Source organism: Acanthopagrus latus, chromosome 16, assembly GCF_904848185.1.
Source record: "Acanthopagrus latus isolate v.2019 chromosome 16, fAcaLat1.1, whole genome shotgun sequence".
Classification (NCBI taxonomy): Eukaryota; Metazoa; Chordata; class Actinopteri; order Spariformes; family Sparidae; genus Acanthopagrus; species Acanthopagrus latus.
In genome coordinates, this window is record NC_051054.1 from 15,419,296 (window position 1) to 15,441,329 (window position 22,034).

The 22,034-nt window shown below is 42.8% G+C and overlaps 1 protein-coding gene and 1 long non-coding RNA gene across 3 annotated transcripts; one reads left to right on the forward strand and one right to left on the reverse strand.

The window, feature by feature from the left end:
• Positions 1 to 279: 279 nt before the first annotated feature.
• Positions 280 to 13,527, reverse strand: LOC119005096 (bcl-2-modifying factor-like). 2 transcript variants are annotated; one of them, XM_037072575.1, is made up of 4 exons: positions 13,328 to 13,527; positions 11,251 to 11,447; positions 10,384 to 10,586; positions 280 to 4,774 (listed from the first exon to the last, which is right to left on the reverse strand). In XM_037072575.1, the coding sequence occupies exons 2-4, from the start codon at positions 11,420 to 11,422 to the stop codon at positions 4,658 to 4,660; spliced, it is 492 nt and encodes a 163-aa protein (XP_036928470.1). In that variant the 5' UTR covers positions 11,423 to 11,447; positions 13,328 to 13,527; the 3' UTR covers positions 280 to 4,657. The 2 variants fall into 2 exon arrangements, with proteins under 2 accessions (XP_036928470.1, XP_036928471.1); XM_037072576.1 differs by lacking the exon at positions 13,328 to 13,527 and adding an exon at positions 12,263 to 12,373.
• Positions 13,528 to 18,800: 5,273 nt separating this feature from the next.
• Positions 18,801 to 21,430, forward strand: LOC119034317. The gene is made up of 2 exons (XR_005079531.1): positions 18,801 to 21,070; positions 21,168 to 21,430. It is a non-coding gene; the product is annotated as an uncharacterized LOC119034317 (long non-coding RNA).
• The last annotated feature ends 604 nt before the right edge of the window (positions 21,431 to 22,034 follow it).

The following is a 22,034-nucleotide window of genomic DNA, read 5'->3' on the forward strand; positions in this document are numbered from 1 at the left end:
CAGTGTAAACACCTACAATCCCCTGGTGCCACAAGCTCCCAGTCTCGACCACTAACTGCACAGCTAATGGAGCTCACTCGCTAATGTTAGCAGGTACCTTGGTGATATGCTGCCCCCCCGTTTGTTTGGAGCGCAAATTGAACATGTGCCTACTTCTTAAATTTTTCCTCATATGAGTTTAAGGAAAGCTGGAACTTCGGGTAGCACGATGGTTTGTGTTCCTGTAAAGCCCACCGAGATGTAATATCATCGTCCAAACACAAACTTGACTCAACTTGACACCTTCAATAAAATTTTATTGAAAAAAAAGTACCAATAAACAACAAGGAATCCAGAAAAAAAGATTTGTAGAGCAAAGCTCCATATGTACAGCATATTGCACTACATAACAAATTGTCTTTACTTCCATATTATATCAACAACCAAAAAATATATATAAACACAAAAATGAGTGCACAGTAGAGTCTCGAAAACACACAGTCAATGTTTACAAAAATGCTACATTTTCGCTGGGTCTCATTTCTTGGTACAACAGAGAGTGTGTGATAATCAAGACTTTGTTGAAACTGAGCAGTTAAAGGCATATTCCAGGGTTTTACAAATACATGTACACTTTATCTGTTCTGTAAAGAAAGGGCAAATATTCCTTAGCCATAAGCTCATGGGCCAAATCAACCACAACCGTTTATCATTTTGGTTTGCTTGGTTTTTGTTTATACACCGTGATGACATGTGCAAGGAATGTTGCAAGTTCATTTTTATGGTAAAAAACAAAAAAATGCCCTTGATCTCATGGACTTCAACAGGATCCTACTCGTGTTAAAATTATTTTACAAGCACGAACTGTAAAAGCAGACCCCTTTTTTCTTAAGAAAATACATTTTAAAAAGTTAAGAAAGACCATGAAGAAGAAATGTTATTGTTTAAAAAAAAAAAAAAAAAAATCAAAATTGAAACCTTCCTTGAAAAACTTCAAATTTATATAAAGTGGACTACAAAATTCAAGACACTGACGGTTTCCATAAAATACATGTCCCACTCTAGGGATTCTCCACACTCACATATAACATGATGAGTGCAGCCTGGGAACCTCATTCTAACAAAATTATACAGGGCACCATGGTGGCTTGTTTCCCTTTCCAATAAATCAAACAGACCATCGATCCGAGCGCACTTGGTCGGTGCGCAGATAGATGTCTGACACGTGGCAAGATTAGCCCGAGAGAACAATCCAGAGTATATACTATACATGAACACACGACATATAAGGGACCCATGGGATCTACAGAAACAAAGTACTTTCCAGTGCATATTGATTACAACACAATGATCAAGGTTTAAGAACTGAACGCGTGACTTGAGAAGAATACGAAGGCTACCTTTTTTTTTCTCTTTGCTGCGTGAAGCGTTTCTGATGTCATGTGTATCTTTAGTAACAGTTTGGATGGGTAATGACTCATTAATTAGAAATAGGAAAGGTCATATCCTGTTGAAAGGTTAAACTTCATCGAAGCTGCTGCTTTTTTCTCAGCCACATATTGTGAAACTACCCACAGTGGCGGGTGAAAGATAATGAAAAAGGTCTGAAATGGTTAGGCCCATCCCTGGAAAATCACCACCTTTTAAAGTGTTTTTAACTCCACCCAAGATCTATTTTCCGAGTATCAAACACATGTAAGCTCGACTCCACTGCTCTGCGGTCTACCTGTGTGCTCAATACTCTCCAAATGGTTATATGGATTTATGGATGGACACTCTACTACCTCTACACAACAGTTCTCCTTGAAGCTGTGAAGATTTGACATGAGTACTGAATTCTGGTGCAACAATGACCATGTGGAACGTGTAATTGCGCTGCGCAAACATGCCACCATAGAAATCCATTGTAACCCACATCGATTCAGACTGACCACAGGTGTTTTCCTTCATAAAGGTCCAAACTTCAAACTTTTCACAGCCTACGGGAGATAAATGACACTAAAAAAGGAGAGTTTGGGTTGAGTATCACATGAGGAAAAACCAACAGAAGTCAAAAAACAAAGACCAAAAAGAAAAAAATGGGAGGAAAAAAAAAAGAAAATTGCACACACAAGTGTATACAGTAGAAATGGGCAAATGTACAAAAATAAATAAGAGGGTAAAAAATAAATTACAAAGGGAAAAAAAATGAACCAATGAACAATACCCATGTTATAAAGGAGCAACGCAAAGGGGGAACCTAGAGTCAATGGTGAGACGGGGCGCTACGGGGACTGGCTCAGCGTTCAGGATCCGCAGGAAACTATGACCACAACCACATTCAGTGCACCTCACGCGCCTACTACTACATGTTCAGCAGCCCCCCGTCACCACCACAGTCAGCAAGTCCGCCTCAGACTCCTTAGTCAAACTGTACCTTTATGTGTGCAAAGAAATCAGCCAAGAGGGGTTTTTTTCTTTTGTTTTAAACTGAAATGAAAAGAAAGAGACTTGAAAAACACCTCGAGAGGTTTCGTCATAAAAACACTGCTTGCCTTCTAACCATGTAACAGATTCTCAAGGTTACCAGTAGCCCACACAGTCTGTCCCTGAGACATCCTTAAGAAAATGAGAGGAAACCCTAATTATGCAGTGATAAACTTGACACATTGTAAGGAGCGAGTAATTACAGACCCCTGATATGTACTGCTCCTTGGGTCCAAAGGTTGGCCTGAATTCAGCAATGGAGAATATAACAAACAGCATCTTCAACAGTGTCTTTAAACATATTCATATTTCAACAATAATTACAGTCATTTCCTCTTTTGTCTGTTTGTCATTTGAGTCAGTGGTGGCGTACTAAAACTGTCCCAGATCTGGAACTGAGCACCAAAAACAACACGAGACCACCCAATAGATTATAAAATGATGTAAAACCCCATAAAAGTAGCCTGAGAAGATCTGTTTCACAGATTGATTATGCAGTGTTGTTTGGTGTTCAGAACACACAGGGGCGGCGAAAAAACAAACAAACCAGGAACGTGAACCTTGCAATGGAGGCACGCGGCACTAATTGTGGTCCGAAACACTGGTGTGTGTGAGATTTTGCAGAAAAAAAACATATCCGATCCTGATTTCAGGCTGTTCAGTTCAGTCAGGTCTCAACATTGATTATTTGTCTCGGACGCAAGAGTGAAATGTTGTGGCAAGAAAACAAGTCATAACTGAAAACCTTCATACAAGACAGAGGTTAGCCTGGTAACAATCTGAACTCTCGAAGGGTGTACGTCTAGTGCAAAAACAGTGGATCCACAGTTCCACTTCAAGGGCATGGAGGTCTGAAAACAATCACATGACACAAACACATCTAAAACACAGGGAGGACTGGAATTTGGGGGACGAATTTGGGGACAAATTTAAACTGGGGAGGGAGAGTCTGGTGTTCACGCTGAAATTTAAAACGGCAGACTTGGCCAAATAGTTTGGGTTTTTTTTCAAGGTAAAGGATGCTTTACTGTAATGTTAGACTCTAGTGCACAGGTGCTCGACCTCCATGCAAAAGTTAGCACAACACCTCATTAATCTTAATATCTTCTCATGCATCTTGTGGAGTTTCTTTCCCAGCCCTTCTTCAGTGTGCTACATCTCAGACAACATCCAGCCAAGGTGTTCAAATGCAGTGTGTTAAAATACTGACTCAGCTGACTTATTCCACTGTTGTTTGTGCATTTCCAGCTGTTAGATTGTTTGCTGCAGATATTCTATGGTTTTGCCAATTAACATAATACTTTTATAATATAGTTAACAGTTTCTTTTTCAATAAGGTTTCAGTTTCAGTAACAGCACCCAGTGCTTGTTTGCAATCTGACTGAATGCTGCTGTACACATTTGTAGACAGTCACGTAGCTTGTTTGACCCGTCACTGATGTTCGGTACTAGTGTACACTTGGCCCTGATAGTTCCCATCAAAATGTTCTGATTGTTCGACATGTAGCACGTGACTGAAGAAAGGCTTATTTAAACCGCTGGTGCACTTTGCTTTATTCCCAATGTTTCGAATGATACCGAGGGATTGTGTTCACAAATTAATAGCATACCAAAGAAAACAGAGGACCAAGAAAAAAAAATAGAAAAAAGCAAAAATAAAGAAAATAAGAAGAGATGTTCCATTGAGGTGAGGTGCAAAATGCTTTGTTCTGAGAAGTTGCCTCTTTGGAAATTAGTAATTCAACTCGTCCGGTCGCCTGGGAAACTTCAGAAAAGAAAACCTCACACCACATTTCCTTTCATTTTCCTAACCATCTCGTCTTGCCTGTCGAAATTTCTCAATACTCATTCTGGCAGAATACAATGAATAAGGCATTCCCAGGGTCTGGGGAGGTCATTAAAGATGGATACATGTTTGGAAGTGCAAAAAATTGAAAGAGAACAATGTACTGTACAAAACTGCTACACCACACGTATACCAAAATATGAACATTGTCCTGTAGAGGAATCTCGGAGCATCATGGCATCTTCTTGGAAAGAAAAAAAAACACACATGACCTTGTATAAAAGTTGGTTGTCCCCGTCCCGCGGTGACTTTTAGTCTCCTTTCTTCTTCCCCCCCAAAACAGACCCGTGTTAGATTTGACAGTGCCATTAGGAGTCCAGTTCCTCAGAGAGATGAAGAAAACGGGATGTGAGGCAAAGACCCCCCTCACCTCCGTCCCGCTCCACCTCCTCCAGCGATGAACCCCCTGTCAAACAGAAGGTTGAGCAGAGCTGCGCCTAGGCGCCACCACAGCGGCCCCTGGTTCCTTTGGTTTCGATGATACTGAAACAAAAACAAGACAAAACAGACACAAGTTAGTGCACTTTTCCGAAAGTATAAAAATATTACAGTTAAGGCTGCATTACAGTTACGTAATTAAACTGATTTTCTGAACTTACCAGACCCTCTTACTTGTTGCCTTAGCTCACTTAGTCATTATATCCACATAACTGATGTTCATTTAACTAAAACCTTGTTGTGTTAAGGAGGAGATTTCAGAATACTGAGATTTATCATTTATCCCCAGATAGTTTAGAAATATTGCACTTTTTTTGAAGGTCATATCACCCGGCCCTAAAGCTAATTGACAGGACGCATGGTCAAAAGGGTCAGCTGAGAAGAGGGTAAGGCAAAACCAGACACCGGAACGGCGCTGATATTTTCACAACAGTCTGCTTCTGTCCCCAACAATACCTATTAGTGAGGCCTCTCTTTGTGTGCCGCCGGATACCTACACAATCTGTCCTTCCCAACACACATTCCAAGTCATAAACACATTCATCATACGGTCACACTTTCTCTAAATCTTTCTGGCAGGGACCAGCAGCTACTGGCTCAGGAGGAGGCTCTCTCAGGTTTGCGAACCAATTGGATTGTGTGCGATTATAGGGGGATAATGCTATCTCTGCCATTGAGAAGCAAAGATAAGATAATTGCAGCAAATGGGATTAGGGAGCTCTCGATGAGAGGCAGGGTGCCTCTGGGAAACACGTATCTGCACGAGAGAGGTACAGTAGTGCAGTGGCTCCTCTGTGGACGAAAGGCAGACTCCTCCGCGCCTGATAATGCCGTGGCTATTTTCCGCCCATGGGGTTTGTGAACTGCGGGAAACTTGCAATGACTTTTTCCTTGAGAATGCACCAAAGTGTGGCACCTTTTTCTCAGAAATGTTCCGCGACTGTTTACGAAAGGTAAAACATCCAAAAACAGAGATAAGATATGCCATATTTACATGACTGTTAAGTTGGTGTCCAAACATTGACACAGTTAGCAGCCAAGAACTGCCATTGTGATAAGCCTCTGGGTTTCTGCACTCTTATCAGGTTGCGGTGAACGTTGCAGGGTGTTGCATAAGCTTTGCCAGGTTCAAACCAGTGTGTATGTGTCGTACTAACAATTCACTTTTGTTCAGAAGAAAAATCGAGAGGTGAAAAAAAAATCAAATCAAATCAAAGGCTGACAGGACTCTTGATAAGACTAGCTCTGTGTTGTATGACACAGCTAAATCTTGCCTGGGGATATTTTGATAAGTACATAATAATATCAGAACGTATGCTTCATATAAACAAGCAATATTTATGTGTAGCGCAGAGTGGTGAGCTGGCAGCATACATGGCTCAACTAAGTAAACACAGGCATGCTCCAAGTCTTTTAAACTTAAAACTAGATGACATGCGAGGCTGCAGTCAGTATCATCTCTAAGATGAAGGGCGATTAAAGAGCATGTATATTGTGTGTGAATATGTGTAAAACGTAAAGTTGACTGAGGGATTTATCACGACACAAAGCTTGCGTATTAACTACAAGCTACGTGAGATGCAATTTATCTTTAGAAACAGAAACAGAACGTTTTTGTGATGGTGACCTTTAGCCCCCACTGAGGTATGAGAGAGAGAGAGAGAGAGAGAGAGAGAGAGACAAACAGAGAGAAAGAGAAAGTGCGAGTGACAAAAAAGAAGTGTGCGCAGGCCTTCCCCAACTGAGTCATGAGTCACGCCACCAACTGTCAAAAAGAAGCTTGGGCTCTAAATTTAGCCAGCGATAGAGCGGCAGAGTCTAGCCAGATGCTTGGTGTCGTCACTCTGACACCAGCCTGATGTGCTTTATCAGCGTCCCATGCGGCATGTCTGTCCAGCCAGCTGCTACGAAGCTCTGCCCTATCTCTCGAGCAAACAGGACAGCCCCAACAGCAAGAACCTCTGGATTAGTCACGTCACGGAGGAGACAAGAAGCCGAGGAAAAACACAAACACGGAGCCTCTGTGTTAGATAACACAGAGCAGCACAATTGGACATCAATGTGAACGACAGTCCTCGCAGAACAATGAAGGAAAAGTAAATATCCAAAGCCAGCTTCATGTGTTTTTTATTTCCAGTGCAACTCCACTCCTCCCCCCTCCGCAAGTGCTGAAAGGAGAGAGTGCCGTGCCCTCGCTGCAACAGCCAAGAGATAAAGCCACAAACAGTGTGTGCGTGCAGACACACACTCACAGAGGCGATATTCAACCCTGCTTTCAACACCTCCTATCGAAAGCACCAGGAGTCGTCTCTCTTAAAAAAACATGGGGATGAAACCTAACTCCGCTCCTTGCCCTGTGCAGGCTAGAACCATCTTCCTGCCATTGTGGCCGTCATTATTGGCGTGTCTCGAATGGCGGGCTGGCTAATGTCAGCCATTCTCTGGGGACCTCGCCGTCCCCTCCAGCCCTCTCTGACTGAGGAGCAATTTATCTGTCAGCATCCACCAGCGCGCCTTCGCTACCTAATCCCTCCTCTCACGAGGGGCCAGGGCTCCCATGGAGAGCACTTGCAGCCACGTCGCTCCCCAAATCCATCAAGAAGAGGGCAGTCAAAAGCACTTGGATGGCTAAGAGACAAGTGTCTGCACTGAATGGTTGCAATCACCCACTGACAGGAACGGGACCTGACAAACTGCAAAGCTATTATGGAGTGAGAGTTTCTGTACTGACTGTCAGAGCGTGTGATAGTGACAGGCAGCAACAAGCAGAAAAACAAGTATGGGTGTATTCATGCATAAGTACACACACACATGATACAATTAATTGCACAAGCACAGCTAGAAATAGCAATTACAGAGGCTTCAATCAAGCATTCAAAAAACCGCATGTCGGTGTTTGGGTTGTAAAAACATCCCTCCAGCCACTTACACACTCCACTTGAATGGCAAGTGTCAACAGTGGTCATGCTGGCAGTGGGGGAAGGTAACTAAGTACTGTACTTACCTATGATTTGAGGTACTTGCTACTTAATAATTATACCCCACTAAAATTCAGGGTGCCAGTTATTGTATTTTTTTGATACAATACATATTCAAAAGCGACCCAGCAGATACACTATACAAAGTAGTTCAACCACCAACAATGAACGTGCAATACGCAAGAATTAACCATCTGTTGAATTCAAAACAATTAGGGGAAGCATATCACTAGAGTAACTGCGAACTGTAGCTGACATAGCTAAGTTAGCTCAGTTAACCGTACAGCTAGCAGTCCAGAGTGGGAGAATCTGAACGGTGCTGGTTTTTACACCACTCGCAACACCACAATAGAAACTTTGGACTTGTGGCTAGCTGGTAAGCATGCTAACTTCAGGAGAAATCTACAACACGATACATAGATCTCATAACATTAGAATTGTTTTTGGATGATTTTTAAATGTTTTCTACTAAAGAGAAATCAAAGACATTATTCTGAAACATGCCATTCTGCACAATGGGCACTCTTAACATTTGCTACTTTAAGTTTTTTCTTTTGATGCTAACACTTCTGATCTTGAACAGTATGTCTACACTAAGGTATTGCTACTTAAAGAATGATATGTGGGTACTGTCTCCACCTCTGCATGCTGCTCTCTATGCAAGTAAACATTAAAAATTCCCTGCCTCTTCAGTATGCAAAAGACTTAGCTCTTAACGCTTGTTCACTATCGCAACATCAGTGTATCTGTCTCCTGTCACATCAGGATATGACTTCACGGGGCCGCTCTCACTCTGACTGTCCTCTCTGCTGTTTACTCAACCAGCAAAAAAGAGCACAGGGGACTTCCTCATCCCCTGACCCAGGCCTGCCTCAGTTGTGCGTCAACAGATCCCAGTCGCACACACACACACACACACACACACACACATCGCAGCAACCCTGACTGTCTGGTTGTCTGCAATGCGTTTCCCAGTGTCACAATACATGAGTCATGCTGAGCTGCACGGGTATAAATAACTTGATAAGTGCATGAGAAAATCAGAAACAGTCTCACACTTCAGAGTATGAAGTAAACAAAAAAAAGAGAATTCTATAAAGTTCAGGGCAGGGAGGGTTCTATTTAAGACAACTTAAGATGTTTGTTACTTGATCATTTGAGGTTCATTTCCAACCTCCTCTACTCATATACAATTTTATACCATCATTATGGATCCCACCCCCCTCTTTCTATGGCTGCTTAGACCGCTTATTTGGTTGTCTCCTGTGGCCAAGGGAAGGGGCTGACTGGAGACTCCCTACAACCACAGCTGTCCCCCTTGAGGCTCACGCACTGAGCTTCAGGTTACAACATGTTTACCTTCTCCCTCTACTTCTGCTTTCTCATGGACGTATCACTACGTGGGTTTAAATGCGCATGTGTGAATAAATATGTGTGTTAAACTGTGCGACAAGAAACTCCTGCACTACGCTGAGGGTTTATGTATATTTTTTGATTTTCCAGCCAATGACACAACCGTGTTTCACAGTTGTAAAAGACAAGCAACATTATGTAGGGCCCAGACTCAGTGGACAGTGTCATCCTGACCACAGTGTATTGTTCGAGGCCAGGCATCCTCCACACCACTTGCCTCTACAGCACACTGAGGAAACAGGAGAAAAGAAAGAGAGAGAGAAATAAACAGGAAGAGGAGGCAGGGGGAGGGCCTAGGGCTGGCAAGGTGGGGGAAGGGCTGTCCTGGTTCAGCAATGTCTTTGGCTTAAGGGTGGTGGGGGGGACGCTGGGCTCTGTAAGTTGTGTATGTGCAAACCCTCTCCAAAACAAATATGTAGCAAACACAATGAAAGAGGGCAAACTTTTTGCACAACATAAATCTTCACCATACCAACATGGGATCTATGTATGTATGTCTATATGTGTGTAAAAACAACTGTGTGGGTGGTGTTATTAATGTGTGGACAAAACCTTTCTCTGCTTTGGCTTTGACAAATGTCAGCCTAACCTGACACACACACACACACACACACACACACACACACACACACAAGCAGAGCAACGTCTACTTTGACGGCAGTAGGGTTATGTTTTATTGGAAGTCTGTTATGAACCCATATAAGCTACTGATGCAATGAGCCATAACCAGAACATATTGTAACATTAATATTAAGTTTCATTTGAAAACTTGAGGTTAGACAAATCGTATTACCCTGAGAATACACCTCCGGGTAAAACAAGGAGGCACATTAGGTCCAAAAATGGCTCATTTAACAAATTAAATTTCCTCCTGCATAAGAAATAATGAGGTGGGAAATTCACTATATCTTTACAACTGCTATGTTATAAAGGAAGTACCAAGAAGTATTTATGGTGTTTTTCTCATTATCCTTATGAGCAGAATATTAAAGGACTGGGTTTGTATAACACTGTATCCTCCTGTCTTTACCGCACTTTAGTTTGCCGGCTGACCTTAAGTGTTCTCTAAAGATGCTATCCAAGTAATGGGAAAGAGATCTGTCACAGGGAACAATCTGTTGGACACATCCAATGCATCACCTCATGGAGGGCACTGAGGGGAGATTCTGTCACTGCTTGGGATATTAGTGGCCCACTTGCACTTGTTTACTACCATCAAACTAGAGGCCTAAGTGTCTGTGATGATGCACATTTCCTCCTCACCAGTTGTAGGTGTTCCCGGTGAAACTGGTCTCCTATCAGCTGGAGTTTCTGGCCGATGCAGGCCTCCACACTGCGTGCCACAGGTTGCGGCCGGGGAAGCTGCTCCATCCCTCTTTGCTCCCCTCCGCTGTCTCGTCGCCTCGCTTCCTGATCTCCGACAAGCTCAAAGTGTGCTGGGAAGTGCAATCGAAAACCTGCGTTGCCTGTTGAGTGTCAAGGCCGAGACTTGTTATTTTGTCAATACCACAAGTGTTGAGTCTTAAAAATGTAAGTACAGGAATGACGCCTGACAGGGTGTTTTTTTCTGTGATGATATCTATGCTGATTAAGCAACAGGTACAAAGACCAGACAAGCGCTGTTGAACATGTCTTCAACCAGTCAGAATGTTTGGCTTTAATCACAACTTTCCCATTTGTTGTTCCTTTTTAATCAGTGAAATAGGAGTTCCAGGAGTCACTCACCCACAATAAACTCTCATGACACAGATTAGACTCCAGTCAGTTGTCATGGAGCTACTCTGGAATGATTACTTGTGTATGGCGCCAATGCAACTTTGCTGCCACTGATAATCTTTGTGCAGTTATTGCTTATGCAGGTGAGCACTTCTGTCACGTCCTTTCAGTCACAATGCCCGTCTGGCGCCATTGAATAGCAAAGCAGCTGGGTACACTCCATACAGACCATAAAAGCCGCTGTGATCACGACTACCAGGCGCCAAGGATGAGATCAGTGTGGCAACATTGTTACCCATTTCTCACAGTGAGTCTCACATCATAGTTTCACGCTTCAGTTTTATAACACTGATTGTCACGCACACGACAGCGTTCCTGTTTCTTTTTTGAAATATGGTACGTCATCAGCCTCACCGTAGAAGAGTGGTCTGGGCTCCTCTGCGACTCCACAAGGCAGCATGCCGTTGTACGGTGCCAGGGCAGGGCCAGGTGTCTGTGTGCCCCGGTCCTCACACTTTATCTCCCGGAATGTTGTGCGCCAGCAGTGGGGGTCTGGCTCGAACACATCATCCTCCTCATCGTCCATGCGGGGGGACAAACGGATGAGCAGCCTTCAAAAAAAAAAGACAGAGAAAAATCTCAATGTAGGACATTTGTCTTCCATATGAATTGAAAGCATGCCAAGATTTGACTTCATTAATGATTGAAAACCTTGGGCAAGTATTCATTAGGACTGATGAGATGATCTCAGACACATTCATTCTCCCAGAGTGTTCATTATCTTTATAGACAACCTGTCTGGTGTATAAAGAGTGCCCTCAAATCAATAAAACCGCACTGGACAAGTTGGGAAGAGAAAATGAGCAAAAGCCCTGCCTTCATTTGTGGCAAAGAGCTTGGTGCTTATTTAGACAAATGGCTCAGTTCATCTCTATGATGAAACCACAAAGTTCACTGTGGTTAGGAGACTGTGTAGAGTCACATTTACAAATGGGAGTTTGGCTGACTTGGTTAAATGAAAGGCAGAACCTCTCTTGTATGTGCTAAGAAGCCCTGTCTTCCCAAAGAACTACCCCGTGATTACTAGCTTATAATAATACAAACAATCACAGGTATCAGTGCACTTATGAATAAATATGTAGGCCTGAGGACAGGACTAGTAAAAATGTGTGATAACAAATCAATAAAATATGGCAAGAATCTCAAGGAGCATGGCGTCAGTGATGCTCTCTACTCAGCCCTGAATCATACGGTGGGTCAAACAGTTATCAAAATATGGGTGAAATTCAAGTTGCCTCACCGGCTCACCCCCAAGTCACCATTGAGTTGTAATTCAGGGTTAGACTACCACCACACTTCCAAATTAGGGTCCACAGCAAAAGAGTAATGACAGTCTTTGAGGAAAATCCTAAGCCACTCTCCCTACCCTGGTTTGTCAGCTTGCCAGCACCCTGAGAAGCAGTTTTCATTTCTTCACCCAACATAAGCAGACCGGCCTGTCTCTAGCATGCCCAGACCTCACAATATACTGTGTGCGTTCACAATAAACCCTGTGCGTAAAACCGCTTAATGCTTTGTTTTGACAAACAAAGAGTAAGAACATGGAAGGCAAAAAAAAAAAGAAGAAGAAGAAGAAAGAAAAGAAAAAAGAAAAGGCTCAACTTCCAGACACCCAGGGTTGCTGCTCCACTGTCCTGGTAGTGAGCAGTGTGTTTGTGTCAGGCGGTGGCTCCCCCTGCTGCAAGCGAAATAACCCGAACAAAAGGGAAGGGAAGGGGGGGGTGAGATGGCGGTGGTGGAGATGGAGGCAGCTTTGACACAGTTTCAGTCCAGTGGCATCAAAAGCCTTATATCACACATTGTCCACATTATAGCCTATCATGCACATCAAGACCCATGGTGGCGCGGGGACTCCTCAAGCCCCAATTGCCTCGCGACAATTTGTGATTGAAACGTAGCTATCATTCCGCCGGCTTAAGTCATACCCATGAATTGTGTCAAAAAGGATGGTAAGGAGACATAAAAAGAACGTAAAACGCACACATTTGGGGGAAAAAACAACGAAATGTCCATACGTCTTAAACATGTAAATACACGTTTATGAGCTGTAACTGTTTTAATTCGTGGAGAAAATGTATGTCACTGCGCTCCAGTAAGGACAGACACATGCCTCAAAAACAACAGTGAAGCGGTTTGAATTCCATTCACCGACTGTGAAACATAAACCGGGAAAGCCGGTGTATTTTAAATCTCTGCTGTATGAATGACAGGCTGAGTTGAACTTTAAGCCATTTTATTTGTACTAGTGTGAAAGTCTGGGCTCAGTAGTTCTCCCTTTAAATGTCCAAATATTTGCGTTGCAGCTGTTGCTCCTGAGACAGCAGCGGCACGTTGTTTTGTTGCGCCTTCCTAAGGTCACGGGCGCCGCTTTTAAGGTCCGTGAAGTGTACACCGAACAACCGCATTAAAATGTGTTCTTTAACGGACTTACCACAGAGGACGGCTTCGTTGTAACTGTCGCCTTGCACTCAAAAAACAAAAAAAAGAAACAAAAAACAAAATCGGGAGTTCAGTATCCTGGGGGGAAAAGTCAGGCGAGTTTAGTCCGTATCACCTCCACGGCTACTTCCATTCTGCGAGGAAGGCTGCATCAAGCTGATTTCATTTCGCCGACGTCAGCTACAAACTGACTCCTCCCGTTCGTGGTGTGGTGCTGAAAGTTAGTAAATAAACGCCCCTCCCCCTCCCCCTTCGACAAGAAGGCAGCTCTCCGCCAACCGTGTGCGGACCCGGCCGCTCCGACCAATCGCCGCATTTGTTTTTATCCCGCCTTCCTCATCGCGTATTCAGACACGTGGACGGGAAATTCCCCCCGTAGCACGAGACCGCTTTCGCGCCGCTTCCGTGCTCGTTTGTGGAGCGCTGTCACCAGGAGGCTTCAGGGTACATGCCCGTTGAACGGAGGGAGAAAATAGGAACACTGAGAGCTGCGACACGCTCATGTGATCTGGTATCAGCCTCCACATGTATGTGCAGTTTAAGAGTATAAACATCCTTTTAGGAAGTGATGATGACAATGAAGTCTTCATACACTTTTCATCAGACAACTCATCTGCAACTTCATAACGGCTATCCAAATTACGTTTATAGATTAACTGCACGGTATTTATTAACCATTTAGCCTACAAACATCAGTTGCCACTTTGCTATAAACAGTTGCACACTGAACAGCAGAGGTACCATAAAGTAAAGCTTAATTAACTAGTCTAAAATGTACAATTTATTCATTATGGTTATTATACAGTGTTGCCTAAATATGCAGTTAGTGTTCCAGTGTTATGATGACATTGCCAACGTTTACCTTTTACTGTAATCCTCACATGAAGCTGCCTGACTATAAAAGTTATTAACACCCAAATATGTTCTGGTTAGATCAACAAACTGTTCACCGAGAGGCAGTTTTGACTTTTTTGTTCTTTAAAAGTAGAACTGACCTAGATCCTGCTGGAAGTGGTCTAGATTATGATCAGTCTATATAGGCACCTGTAGCCGAGAAAACATGAAAACAACAGGTTGATGGTGTCACAAGAGACAAGCAGGCGTTTGAAACAGTTGGTTGTTTGGGTTCTTGAGTTGACCATTTTGCAGTGAAAAAAAACAAGTGATTGTAACGCCATAGCAGAGTTTATTGAACTGTTTTCATGCCCACCTTCTGAAGTGTATTGGTGTTTTTTTCAGTAAATGACAATGTAGGGCAGTGAGGAACCAGGCCACATTTTACTGACATAAATTCAGGTCAGCATTATGTTCATCCCTAAATCATAAATTACACTATTCAACTTAGTTTCATTCTAGCTCCCTGGAAATCCTTCTGAATGTTGGAATCATACTGCTGTCATCACATATAAACACCATGTTGTCTAACACAGGTGCATAGAAAATTCCGGACCTAGACAGACCCATAGTTACCTCAGGAAATTCCCAATATAATCACTTCTCTCTTGAGTTTCCGAATGATTTACAGTCAGCTTGCAGCTTGACAGTCCTCACTGAGCTGATACTAGTGGCCCTGTTATTTTAAAGGGCAAGGCAGTGCTGGTGATCTGCCCCCTCCCCCTCAGGGCTATCACAGATCAATAAACCCACGGACAGCTGGAGCTGTAGCCGACCCCTCTGCATTCTCTCACAGAGCATCACCCTGCCCCCCAACTCCTCTTTCTCCCTCCCCGCCCTTCAGCTGTGATCACCACTGAGCTGTGTGAGAAGTCATGGGTCGCTGCCTCCTCTGTCCTGTCTGAATTGGACGAACCTCGAGGTTTGGCGCACCTGTGGCCTCTCCAAAAAAAAGAGGTAGGGATGCGGCGTGGAAGAGGGGATTGGTTTCCTCGCTCGCTGTGATATTGGAAACTTGATCACTCCTTGCATGAGTGAGCACTGTAAACGACAAAAGGCGCAAAGACGTGGCAGTGTTAGTTGCCGTTTTCTTTTGTGTTTCAGATGAACAAAAGAGACACCCCTACTTAAGAGATTGCAAGAAAACACCTGTAATAACTAAAGCCATTGTCATAGAGTTAAGATGTTCCAGTGCCCTTGCATGGTAATTTGTAACCAAGCCTTCGGTTTATTCTTCGAAAGCCCAAAAATTAAATATTAATGAAAATCCTATGCATACAGTATTGTTGCTAGAACATATATCTTGAGAAAACAAGTTATTCATTAACATGCATTAGTCTGTGATGTATTAGTGTTTGAGAGGAGCTGCCGAAATCACTGAGGCCATAAGGCAGCTCTCGCTGAGACACATACACAGGCCTCTATAACATAAATAATGAATATGGATAAATCCACTGCAGCTCTTACCACTAGCTAGGAACATAAATTATGAATACAACACATTGTTGACTTAACTAATTGAGCTGTGTCTATCAGTATGTGGATTATGGCTTTGTGTTGTTGAGAGGCATGTCTCTAAGTCTTTGAAGTGCACACCCACGAATTCTCTCGCCCAAAATGAGAATACATTAGTGGAATTCAGAGCCTAATGTCTCACCCTCTCTCTTCAATGCAAAACAGTATTATCATTGATTTGTTTTTGCCTTGTGGAGAGCAAGTGCTCATAAATAAGTTCCCAAAGACGCCTGAGAGCCCTGAGAGAGTAAGCGAAGGCAGGCATCAGTTTGTGTTACATCAGAAAGCTGTTTCTGGAGAGCAGCGCACGCACGCCCCCACACACACTCGCAGAAGTGGCACGCACGTGCATGCCCCGTGCACGCACAAACACACATGGCTGCGCAATCACATGCCCTACTTCCTCTGTAACCTCAAAAGCCCATTCTCCCTGTTGATATCTCACTCTCTATATGCACGTGCACACACACACACACACACACACACACAAACACACACACACAAACACACACGCCACAGACACACGCTGCCTGTCTGCTACCAAAAGATTCTCAGCATGTGAATCCTGCCTAGAAACTAGTAAAGCAGGGATTTCATTCGCTCCAACTGGACGTGTTCCATGGCAACCGCATCCTGACTGCGAGCCAGTTAGATGAGACATGTGTGGCACACTGACCCAATGGCAGAGATCATGCTGGAGCAGTGACCCGATAACAGAGGGACGCTTGACTTCCTGCGCTTCCCAGAACTCCTCGTGTCAACTCCAGCTAAAGAATCCCTGGAGACACTGAGAAATCTTGTATTTCTATCAGTGACATCACTGTAATTCAGGACATATTCAGGACATATATATATATATATATATATATATATATATATATATATATATATATATATATATATATATATATATATATATATATATATATATATATATATATATATATATATATATTTTTACAAATTTACTCTTAAATTAAATCTGGACATGATCGGGATCAGCAAGGCAGATCAGGAACAAAGAGTGAGACAGCTTCTGAAGCTGTAAGATTGGGTGTGCACACACATATGCTGAGACATCTGTGGAAACCTCTTGCCTCAGGTTTGTTATCATCATCAAAGTCATCTGTTGTTTTTTCTAAGTCAAGTCATCTGGAGAAATGTATGCAGTATCTGACGTTTTGCTCCACTTTCAAACATTTAGGCCAACTAACGATTATTACATTGACGAGTCACTCGCCAAATACTTTTTTAAGATTGATTTGTTTTTTGGTCAATATGATTATGAAAAATGTTGATTTATGTTTCTTTTGAGATCCAAATGATGTGGAGTAAGGAAACCAGGAAATTCACATTTAAAGGGTAACTCCACCCATTTTACACATTAGTGTATGTTTACAGGCCTTGGGGAGTATTACTGAATATGTGAAAAAAATAGTATAAAACCTTTTGTGGCTCCGGAGGAAGCTGCATGAAATTCCGCAAATATCCTCCAGTGATGTCACTTAGTGGCCAAGTTGCACTGTGGGCACCAGGTTCTGAAAAGGAACTGGAATGTGTGGAATAGAGAAAGGCTTGATGCCTACAGTACCCAAAATGCAACTTATCCAGTGAGTGACATGTGGGAAATTGGTGTACTTACCACCACAGAATTAGGACCTTTTTCCTTAAAAGAAAATATTGAAACCAATAATTGATTTTCAAAATATTTGGTGATTCATTTAATAGTTGATAACTAATCAACTAATCATTGCAGCCTTACAAACAATAACAAACATGTATATTGCATATACTATCACCACCCAGATGAGGGAAAATAGTCCCTTTATATGAATGTCGAAATGTGGTTTTATCTACCAGTTGTTTTATAAGTTTTATTACAACTGATTTTTACCAACAGTCAGAAGACAAATGGTGAAAGTGTATTTTCCCTCAGTCTACTGCCCCTAACTGGCCCTCTCAGGTGAAGACAGACTGAATAATGTAGCAGGTGTAGAGGGTTAATTTTGTGCTTGAACCCAGCCTCTTTTAGAATAATGTGAAGGTGACGCCGGCTATGAAGCCACGACATCTGATCTGACCGCCGTAACTGAGAGCACACACACACACACACAAACGGCCCCCATTTTCAACACTGTCTGGTAATCATACATCCCTGTCTGGCTCTAGACTACCAGCAAAAACTCGCACTCCCAAACTGACTTACTGACTCACTCACAAAGATCTTTGTTTAGCGTGGGGATCATCCCACACTAAACAAAAGTCATTCTAAAGAGAAATATAGACACATATGAATGAAGCCGAATGCGTCTGGTGTTAAATATCCCTATAGGGATCCTACAGTGAATGAGGTCATCACATCAGAGCGGCTTTACTGTAAAGATCATCCTACTTCTTTGTCGTTCCAGTAGTCTAGATGATGACTGAAGACAGCATCACTCTGGCTGTGTTTTTCTTCTTGTCAACAAATCCCATGACAAGACCAAAGCCTACAATGAGTTGTCTGCGTAAACAAAGCTTGATATAGCTTATTCATCCGTGCCATAGACCTCCATTGTTGTCATGCTCTCAAGGCTGGGTGACATGTTGTTGCATTACCATACATGCGAGTACTGCGGTTTATTTTCCGTCAGTCCCACACACACTGACTGCAACCGACACGTGGCTGAAAAGAGTCCCCAACAAATGTGCTGAAAACTACCATACCATAATACCCATATGTTTTAGCCTTTTCTGAAAATTAAGACATATTTGTGACCTGTTTCCAAAGATTTATGTCTTCAGTAAATGGGCTTTGGACTGTGTGCCGAAGACAAAGTAGAGAAGCTGTAAAGTATTGAGACAGGGACGAACACGTCTTGGTCTTGATTTTTTTAATATGGCCACACCAGCAAAAGACAAATGGATCAGATTCATGTTCTAATGCAAAAAGTTTATTGTTATAATGTCGTTACTGTTATATGTTTCATCATCATAAACAGTTGTCACATTAAAACAAGAAACCTTTTTTTATCATTACAATATACTATTATTTTGTTCTAGTGTGAATAATTTAATATAATGTGATAATTTATTGCTATAACATAAAAATGTTCATGTTGTGATCTGAGGTTTGTTTTTCATAGTATCTGTAAAAGATCTGATATGAAACATTTATTGTCATAACAAAACTTTTCACATTTTATCATGATGCTGTTATAATACTTCTTGTAACATGATGAGTCTGTATTTCATAATAACTGTGGAAGTAATGGCACTGATCCATTTTTTTCTTTTTCTGGAGTGGCAATAGGCTTCTTGTTTGTTTTTTGTATTAAATGAGGGTGTGACTTACATATCCTGTTAATAGGTATTTTCTCCTTGTGTGATTGACTGTTAAACATTTGAAACCATGTCAGCTGATCCCCACGATGACAAACCACAGACCCACTGTCACCATGTCAATGTGGATCTGCTGTGTAGACATGTTCATTTCACTCCCCCATTAATCCCAGCACATGAAGGTTCTCTGTGGGAAAAGAGGAAAACTATTTTGGCATGTTCCACTGCTCCACATACGCTGACCCTTTGCTGAACCATCCACCATTTGATCTTCACTGCAGGCAGCGCAGCACAGCCGTGCGCGGTGCACCGCAGCTTATAGCTGAGACACACAGAAGTCCAGCAACTCACAGACTGCAGGTGATGCTTTCATGTCAAGCGAGAAGAATCAATTGGGAGGCAGAAGCCTGTCTCTTCGAGTTTCTCCAGTGTTTTGCCCGTCGGCTACTCGTAGGCAGGCTTTCGTCTGGGAAACTCTGGGCTTCGCTTAATGAGACTGACCGGCGTGTCAAGCTGTTCTGCTCGCTCTTTGGAGAATATGGGGGTGTACGTGTGGCGGCAGCACCAACACAGATAAGACTGGCTAACTGTGTGGGAGAGCTGACCAGTTATCCAGCCTCCACAAAGGGCCCCTGTTTAATCTGCTCCACACATTAAAGCCACAGCACCTCAAAGCAGGCATGTGCTAACAGCTGTGGACATGTCTCCATCTCTCTCCTCTGAAGTGACGCAGCACAGCGGTGTCCGGGGCCGTGTAGCGGAGAGGCTAGAGGATGAAGACTTGGAGGCTGCCCGCCATGAATGAGTCAATCTCACACTGGGGTTATGACAATCCAGAGGGCCCTCAAAACCCAACACAGCCCTGCGAGCGCGCACAAAGGGCTTTTCTCCACCATTAAAGGCGTCACACTGGCCCGTCAACGCTTTGAAATGCTGATATTGTTTTCCACAGGATTTTCATCATGCTTTCAACATGAAATCCCCAGAGGCGATAATAAAAAGAGATCAAATAAATGTGACAAATGGCTTAATATTTAATCGCTGTTGATCATTAAACAATTTAAATAAAGGCTGATAACAATCGGAGCTCTTGCTTTCAAAACACTGTGGCACCAACCACAGATACATCAGGATTTATTTATCTGTGACTTAATTAACTGTGGATGGCTGAGAGGCAGCGCGCTGCTGCGCGGAGGTCCGGTTCAGTAGGCCTGCAAAAGCACAGTGTGTGGAAAAGTGCCATTAATGGCATCTATCATCAGCTGCTAATTATGCTGCCTGTGGGCCCCGACTGGATCCAGTTTCAGCTTTTGGGCTCCAGCCACCAAACACTTAGCATTCATATTTAATCACACCTCATTATCCACCAACAATGTAGGAAGGAGACAGAGACCTTACCTGATATGCCAGACAGACACGGTCAACGTACAGACAGAAAAGAAAAAAATCTCATATGCACACACACACACACACTGTCACCTGCAAAGACAAACACCAGCAACACATAAGCCCTCCCCTGCTTGAGTTTTCTGCTCTTGAAGTGCATCAGGCTCTTTGATGAGAGGTACTGCCCCCCAATTCTGTGCTTTCTCAGCAAGTTGGTGCTTTCATGTGAGATCCTTTTCTGCCCTGCGCTTTCTGGTTCAAAGAGCAGCAAAAGCAAATGGCAGCTAATCCTTTATCCTCACAACAACTGCTGGCCTGTTGCCGGGTTATCAGCTTAGAATCATTGTGATGTCACACTCTTCAGGTGTAGGCAGTCTGATGTTGGACATCAAATATGACTTTGGTCTGCTCGGGGCCACCTGCCCTTCATAGTGTAACCGAATACACTGAGTCATGCTCTACACTCATATCATGCAGCGGAGACAGTTTCACGATAAGCAGTCCGCGTCAAGTGTTTCTTTTGGATCGGGCTGTGTGTTTGTGCTCCCCTGTCTCCCAGGAGTGCTTTATTTGCACAAGTGAAAAAAGGTTGTCAGTGCGAGTTCGCGGCCAAGTTACTGTGAGTGATGTGCTTCGGCAAGTCCTTTCAGTTACCCAGTCTGTGCAATTTGTACTTAACACTGGTGTGGATAATTATCCGCCGCTTGTTCGTCCAGTTCTAGGACTCCAGCCAGCTGAAACGGGAGATGCTCCTGAAAAATGCAGGAGCTATTAAACAAAAAACAGCGCGCTATCGTCTTTCTTCAAGCTGTGAATCAACACATAAATCCAGTCCCCTCATGTCTGGTGTCTCTCTTATGAATCTGGGAGTGAAAATTAAGATAGCTGATTATCATCAACCCACACAGACAGACCACAATTGGGTCACCAACTGAAACTAAACACTGTATACATATAAACTATGAGGCAACAACTTCAATTTACTGTTTTGATTTGGTAAGTTGAGTTATTTTGGTTGTCATACGTAATTTTGTGAGTATTTTGGTAACAAGATATACACAGATGTGTCTTTTGTATGTCAGTTATGGGCGTATCCTGTTTTCTGTCCCTGTGATATTTAAGAGGATTAGGGACACTGCAGAAGAAGAAATTGTGTCCTGACTTTTTTTTCACAATTCTGCTTTATCTCAGAATTCCAACTTTAATCTCAGAATATAAATAGAGGCTATATACTCAGAATTACAACTTCTTTTCCCACAATTCAGATTTTCTTCTTCAACTCAGAATGCGGAATTGTCTCTCAGAATTATAAGTTGTTCTCAGAAATGTCATTGTTTTTTCCTTAGAATTCTGACATTTGCCCACAAATTTCTAAATTGTTCCTCATAATTTTAAATAGTTTCTTAGATTTCTGCCTTTTTTTCCCTCAGACTTGTGACAGTTTTCCCCTCACAGTTCTGACCATCTGTCTCCAGAATTCTAAATTGTTTCTCAGAATTCTGCCTTGTTTTCTCAGGAATTACACTTCATGTAGGAATTTCAACATCTTTCTCTGATTTAAAAAAAAAACCAAACAAATCAGA

Bases quoted from the DNA above. Each gene is read 5' to 3' on its own strand.
- LOC119005096 (XM_037072575.1), bottom strand. From the start codon at position 11,422: ATGGACGATGAGGAGGATGATGTGTTCGAGCCAGACCCCCACTGCTGG. The intron at 10,587-11,250 runs GTGAGGCTGATG...GACACTCAACAG, and splicing joins GCCCAGACCACTCTTCTACG to GCAACGCAGGTTTTCGATTG. The intron at 4,775-10,383 runs GTGAGGAGGAAA...TTTTTGTTTCAG, and splicing joins ACCGGGAACACCTACAACTG to TATCATCGAAACCAAAGGAA.